The following is a 7370-nucleotide window of genomic DNA, read 5'->3' as shown; positions in this document are numbered from 1 at the left end:
GATTAACATGAACATCATAGTCGAACAACAAAAATTAAGTCATGATTAACAGAGAGACAATGTGACGACTCTTGCTTAGGAAGAAGAAAGATAATGGTAGACTAGAGATCTGTTTATAGAAATATAAGAAATGTTAAAAAGTGATGCAGTGCTAAACAAGGCTGTATAGAGTTCTTAACAATGACCAGTAGTGGTCCCTGGAGAAGTGGGTATACAGTACTTTTAAAAAAAAAGTAATCCAGCAAAACGCCCTGTTTGACATATAAAACACAGCGACATGTAAGAAAAATCCGTCATTTGTACTTGCTCAGTGCTCACAGTAATACATTTATCATGACCCGATTAAGAGTAGTTTGTAGTTATTACTGGTAACACAAGCAGCTTTAATTACTGTAAAATGCATTTATCATGAGGCAAATATAAATAATAATAATAATAACAACAAAAATAGTAAAAACATGTCACTATTAGACCTCAATAATGTTTTAGGCAGAATCAAAAGTATTTGTCCCTATTCTTGTGTTTTAACCTATTTTAAATCCATGTAGGTTTGTGTGTAATATAGGGGATCGAACGCACATCTCGGGCAAGTCGCCGGTATATGAGCGCAAAGCGCTTCCATTGAGCTAATACGCCGGGTTGCTGGTATAGCAGCAAAGGACACTATTTGAAGGATTATTTTCCTTGGCAGGATGCGCTCTACTCTGCCTCCGATTGGCTCATCAGTCCTCATGCCTAAAGTTATCCACTTGAATACGTAAAGGTAGGGGGTTACCAGCTAATTAAAGGCAGAGGAGTGTGGGCCACGGTTTACCATCCTTAAGTAAAACATTGGTAAAGTTGCTCACATATATTACTGAATGGTGCGCATGAGGGGAGATTTATAAGTGGGTGGGTATACGCAACGCCGCCTGAAAAAGAAGTGGACACACACACATACACACACACACACACACACACACACACACACACGCACACACACACACACACACACACACACACACACACACACGCACACACAGTCAGTCTAAATAGAGCATTATTGTCGGTGAAATGCAGAAGAGTGTGGATCACAACACAAGTACTTTTGTTGGTTTGATAAATAGTAGAACTTCACACACAAAAAATACACGATTAGTTGAAAGGATAATTTGTGAAGGAGTGACTTGAGCTAAGCAAGAGCCAATTCAATTCTGACAAAAATGCTGAGTGAATACAGCATTCATTATAGAATGTATGCTCCACTTCCACCGGGGTAGGGGTCTGCAACCACATGTGCCTCTTTAGACCATATCCTGTGGATCTCTAAAAATAAAAAAATAAAAAATATATATATATATTCATAGTAGAAATGAATGTGTGTGTTTTCTTTTATATTTTTAATCTTTAGATAAAATAGTCCAAATTTTTAAGTTGTCAGAAAAAAAGAGACAAACGGTAAATGAACACGTTTTAAAAATTACCTAACAGTCTCCAAAGAAAGAGGAAAAGCAAAAAAAATTACCATAAAATTTCCCAAAATGTCACAAAAAGGAATTAAAATGGCAAAAAAGAAAACATTCAAACTAAACCATAAAATGTCTGAAAACAAAAGGACAGAAAATTACCATTAAAAAAGGCATAAAAGAAAACAGTCAAAAAGTAATCATAAAATGTCCAAAAACAAAACAACCCCCCCCCCCACCTTAAATTTGACCATAAAATGTACACAAAATTGACAAAAACAGACGGAAAATTAATTTTTTTTAAAGGCAGAAAGCGTTCCAAAAGAAACCATAAAATGTCCCAAAAAGAAGCTGAATCCCTAACATTACTATAAAATGTACACAAAAAATGTTTAAAGGCAGAAAACCTTTTAAAAGAAACTATAAAATATGCAAATACAAAAGAAATCTTGAAAAATAACCATAAAATACAAACAAAGCTGCCAAAAATGTCAGAAAATTGCTAGCAAAAAAAAAAAGCTGAAAAACATGGCGAAAAATAACCATAAAATGTCCACAAAAGAAGAGAGGCAGAAAATGACCATATGTCCTTAAGATTGCCAAAAATCTCAGAAAGACAGATAAAGTCTAAAAATGCATGAACAACGAACAAAATCCAAAAATGGAAGACGAAAGGTTGAAGATAAAGGTCTACTATTGTTACGGTGCAGCTCTAATGAGCTCTTGGGCTCTCAGCACATTAGACGAACACTAACATGGTATTTCGTTCATCACAATGTTCAAATGTTTTGAGGCTGTAGACAGTTTTTCTGTTATTTATTTGGCCTAAAATAGCTCTTTAGACCGGAAAGGTTGCTGACCCCTGTACTGGGGCAAAGTAGAGCAGTACCAAAAGGATCCAGCAGACAGAGCCTCATGTACAGGACCAAATCCTTGCACTTGTACAACTTGTTTATTTGAGAGTGTGACCAAAAACGGCTTTTTTTGTTCTTCACATTGCATTGTCACAATCCATCTCTTCCGGCTGTTTTTCCCGTTTGTGTCAGGCTGCCTGCGCAGGCTCCGGAGAAGACGGCAATGGAGATAAATGCTTGCCTTGCAGATTCTCACAGAATACAGAACATTTTGTAGGACCAATGGGTGACGTCTTGCAAGCAGAGATGCTCAAGAGATCTCCTACTACTTCCCACCCTGTTGAATACGCTCCTGAAGCCAGAAAATGATGATGCTGAGGAGGAGGGCGTGCTACATAAAAGGGGATGTGATGTGCACCATGTTGCTACTGCTGCTTTTCTCCCTGTTGCTCTACGTGCGGCAGGTAAACCCAAATGGAATCAAATACCACAAAGAAACTAACCTGCAAAAAGCGCCCCTTCTCATTAGTTGCCTAATCAAGATTGTAATGTCCCAGGTCCTTTTGTCCTCTGGGTGGGACAAGCCCGCATGGAGGCTGGGAATCCTTCGTCCAACCAGCTCTAGTCGGACCCTGCTGGGAACCAATAGAGTCCGAGTGGCCCAGGAGTCCCAGCCGGTAAGACGGAATTGTAGTCAAGTCTTCAGGAAGAGTCAAAGTAATGATTTTATTCGGCTGTCATTTACATATACTGTATGTCACATCAAATTTCCGCTGCAATTATCTGTCCATATGAACAGTATGCAGTCAGCCCCTCTGCGCCTCAGCTACCACCTTGTCAACACAAGTCCAAACGGCCTCAGCCCAAGCCCAAAGCTCAGTCTAAATCCAAAGGAAAGTCAAAATCTCGCCAGAAGAAGGTCACACCGACCAAGACGGCCGGCGCTCCTCTGCCGACGCTGCCGCTGTTTGACTTTGCGGGCTATCTGCGAGAAAAGGACAACCGCAACTTCCATCTGCTAATAGACCAACCGAAGAAATGTCAAGTGGGAGGGTCCGAACGAGGCGGGGAAAGCCGTGAGCTCTACATGCTCATTGCAGTGAAATCTGTAGCTGCAGATTTTGATAAGCGGCAGGTAAACTACAGCATTTTTTTTGTTTTCTTCTTTTGTCTCATCCAGTGGTTCAACCTAACGACTAGCTCACCTACTAAACAGAACTTAACTTTGCGACACCTCAATGAACAGATGCAGCAGGCATTTTTAACTGATAGATGCTTTAGCCACAGGTAGAATCAGTAGAAGCACCTCTGGCAAGGTTTTTACTAGTGAAGGGAAAATGAAGCTTCATGAAGCACTTGTGATATATATTTTTAATCCTCTAGGTGGGGCTGTAGGTTTAAAGACGAAGACTAGTGCAGACTTGTTGCAACCTGCAGCTCTGGCGCCACATGTGGCGTTTAAGTTTCCCTCCTGTGGCTCACTCTGGATCTAATTTTATTTTATTTTTTTTATAGAAATTAATATTTTTATACGTTTGTATTTTTTAGATACAATATTCTTCAAATGAAATAATGATTTAGATTTTTTTTTAATGAATAATTAAATATTCAAAGAAATGTCAGAAACCATTTTTGTTGTCTCAAAGACGAAAGGTTGATAAATGCTTTTCAAAATAGACCTAAAAATGTCCAAAAAGGAATAGGAAAACCAGAACATTTCCATAAAATGTTGATGAAATTGATTAAAAAAAAACAGAGAATTTAATAGAAAGGGCAGAAAATAAATTGTTCAAAAAGTAACCACAAATGTCCAAAAAACAAAAGGCAAAAAAACCCACCATAAAATATCTTAGGAATTGCAAAAAAAACTAAAAAAAAGTCAGATAATTAATTCTGTTAAAAATAGCTAAGAAAAAGAAAAGAAAAAAAAGGGGGAAAAAGTCCATGAAAGGATGCGAGGCAGAAAATGACCATTATATGTCTATAAAATTGCCAAAAATTTGACAAAAAGTCAGAAAAGTAAAAAAAAAGAAAGAAGAAGTAATACTATTAATAATAATAAAAATAAATAAATAAAATAAAAACAATCTACAAATGGAAGATGAAAGGTAGAAGAAAATGAATGTCAAAGCATTAAATGCTACATATTTTTGTGTTACGGTCCAGCTCTGATTAGCTCTTGAGCCATCAGTAAGACTAACGCTAACACACTGCTTCGGTCATCACAACGTTCAAATGTTTTACGGCTCTAGACAGATTTTTTGGTCATTTATTTGGCCTGAAATGGCTCTTTTGACAGGAAAGGTTGCTGACCCCTGGGCTAGTGCAATGAAAATTGATTACACTTCCATTGCATGTTTAAACCAAGAGTTTTAACTAGAGGAGTCAAAAAATAAAGTGCTTCATGAAGCTTCATTTGTCCATCACTAGTTTTTATCTTCTGGACCTGGATTCTTCTCCTCTGCCTCTTGGAATAGTCTATCTAGTCTAACTCCAAAGTTCTCCTTATTCTCTCTGACAACACTCATCATCAAAACTTTAATTTGTAGAGATACAATCATTGCCCTGTCTGACATGCGTTTCACCTCAAAAGCCTTTCTTTCTTTAGAATTTCCCAACTCAATTTATCTTCCTGTCCAGACTGTTTCCATGTCCAACAGTTTGAGCCCTACTCTGATGCTTCGAGCCTTGCTGCCCTTCTGTCTTGCTTCCTGCATGCACCAAATGTATACCCTCCTCCTATACATCATATCAGCCAGCTTTGCTTTGTCATTAGGTGGGTTTCCATCCATCTATGTTTATTCGAATTTTCAAGAACTGTGAAAAAGACACTGAATGGAAAACGCCAGAAATTCTATAAAAATAATAATTAAAAAACAAAACAAGATTCATAATTCGCCCAAAAAGTTTTTAAACTTGGAGGGGGTGGTTTTTGAAGCGTGTCGAAAAAAGGAAAACGCCCATTTTGGCGATGGAAACAGGTTTTGCGAATAAGCGACTACAACACCGGATATACGTCACACGTTTTGACCGATACTACGTCACACGCACCTTTGTAGTCAGAATAAATAGTGGATGATAACGTAAGATATGTTTGGGAAGACGAAGAAACACGATTTTTTTTTTTAATTATAACTAATAATAAAAAAAAACATTAATGTGGGAGGGAAGCTAACAAGACAAACTACTTCCGTTTAGTCCGTCAAAACCAACATTCCCACCTGGAACTCCCCACTGTCCCAAAGTTCCGTCACTACAACGTCATCTCGCGGCGCATATTCGCAAAAGAAGAGCGGATCCGTTTTGCGCTTTTTCACAAACTTCGCATACAAATGTCGAAATATTTGGATGGAAACCTGACTACTGTACCTCCGTTTAAGATTCAAACTATTTCCACCTTGAACAGGAAACATGGTAAAAACAAATGTAAAGCTCTCTCCTCTTTCAATTTTCTCAGGTGGTACGTCGGACTTGGGGTAAAGAAGGCAGATCGATCCGCACCGTCTTCCTGTTGGGGGTCCCCAGAAATGTCACCGCCTTGCCTCTGTGGGATCAGCTGCTGACCTACGAGAGTCAAACCTTTGAGGACATTCTGTTGTGGGACTTTGAAGACACCTTCTTCAACTTGACGCTAAAGGAAACGCACTTTCTTGAATGGATCAACCACACGTGCCCTAGCGTCAGGTCAGTGTTAGATCCACACACCTGAAACTTCATTTCTTCAACATTTTCTCATCATTCTTTTGTTTCTTGTCATTGTCATCAGGTTCATCTTCAAGGGAGATGCTGATGTTTATGTGAATGTAGAGAACATACTGGAGATGCTTCAAGGTGCAAAGTCGGATGAGGATCTTTTTATCGGGGATATAATTGTCAACGCCAGACCCATTCGGCGCCGCACTTCCAAGTACTATGTCCCAGAGTTTGTGTACGGTAATGCTTTGTACCCATCTTATGCCGGCGGAGGGGGCTTCGTCATGTCTGGGTATACCGCACGGAGACTCAGCGCCTCCTGTCAACAAGTATTTGACACTAACTACAAAGTCAAATCATCTTTTTTTGTATTTTCTTTCACATTCCTACTTTCAAATTTCAGGTGGAGCTGTTCCCCATCGATGACGTGTTTCTGGGAATGTGCCTTCAGCTGATCGGCATCAAGCCATCGCGCCACCAAGGTTTTCGCACCTTTGGCATTCCCCGTCCATCAGCGGCGCCTCATCTCCAGACCTTCGACCCGTGTTTTTATCGGGACCTCATGGTGGTTCACAGCCTCAGTGTGCCCCAGATATGGCTCATGTGGAACTTGTTGCATGACCCCACACTCAAGTGTCACAACAGGACCAGGCCGACATCCGGAACCTTCAGGTGGAGGACAGGAGACTCGAGAGGGGAGGAGGAGACGGACTATGATGAGAAGGGAGTGTTTGTCACGCATGATTGACTCCGATGGGGAAGATGTAGAATACAATAAGACATGCGTCGTGGCCATCTTGAAAAACCCGAGATGCAAAGCACAAATGACTCACATGACACCTTAGCCAAGTTGGCAGACTGGAAAAATGTACTGAAAACAGACAAACATGCGTCAGCTGTTTTTCGCCCCGTTGAGACAGTAATGAAAGATTCAATGTAATATAATTGTTCTCAAATGTCAACTTTTTTGTTATTGTAAAACAATCTTTATGTCTCACATATGTGCTGTCGTTGTTTACATGAACATAAGATGCTAAAGTGTGCCATTAGCAGTCAGATAATGAATGGATTGATTGTTGAGAATTTAATCCGTTGTGATGATCTGATTGTTGATGAGTTGCATATTTAGGTGCCTCAGGCACAATGGAGTTTAATAACTGGTTGCGGACAAAAGAGTTGGTTCAGTTATAGCTAGTTTGTGGTCTCTCAATAACAGCTCAAATGGCCCACATGCTAATTTTTAACATAACTAATGTGTAACAGACGGATAGTGGAAGAAGCTAGAAGCTAACTTTTAGCTTGTCTGGTAACGAAATTGGCATTACAAACTCTTCTCATTGTCATATTTATTGTGGTGATTGGGTTGGGAGACAGAATA

The 7370-nt window shown here is 39.5% G+C and overlaps 1 protein-coding gene across 1 annotated transcript; it reads left to right on the top strand.

The window, feature by feature from the left end:
* The first annotated feature begins 2516 nt into the window (after positions 1-2516).
* b3gnt9 (UDP-GlcNAc:betaGal beta-1,3-N-acetylglucosaminyltransferase 9) lies at positions 2517-6989 on the top strand. Its single transcript, XM_077569307.1, has 6 exons — positions 2517-2763; positions 2857-2976; positions 3099-3434; positions 5757-5983; positions 6066-6321; positions 6396-6989. Exons 1-6 carry the CDS (start codon positions 2665-2667, stop codon positions 6738-6740), a joined length of 1383 nt encoding a protein of 460 aa, XP_077425433.1. The 5' UTR covers positions 2517-2664; the 3' UTR covers positions 6741-6989.
* The last annotated feature ends 381 nt before the right edge of the window (positions 6990-7370 follow it).

Source organism: Vanacampus margaritifer, chromosome 6 (genome assembly GCF_051991255.1).
Source record: "Vanacampus margaritifer isolate UIUO_Vmar chromosome 6, RoL_Vmar_1.0, whole genome shotgun sequence".
NCBI lineage: Eukaryota > Metazoa > Chordata > Actinopteri > Syngnathiformes > Syngnathidae > Vanacampus > Vanacampus margaritifer.
Note: the sequence above shows the minus strand (reverse complement) of the source record. Positions and strands in the feature narration are given on the sequence as shown.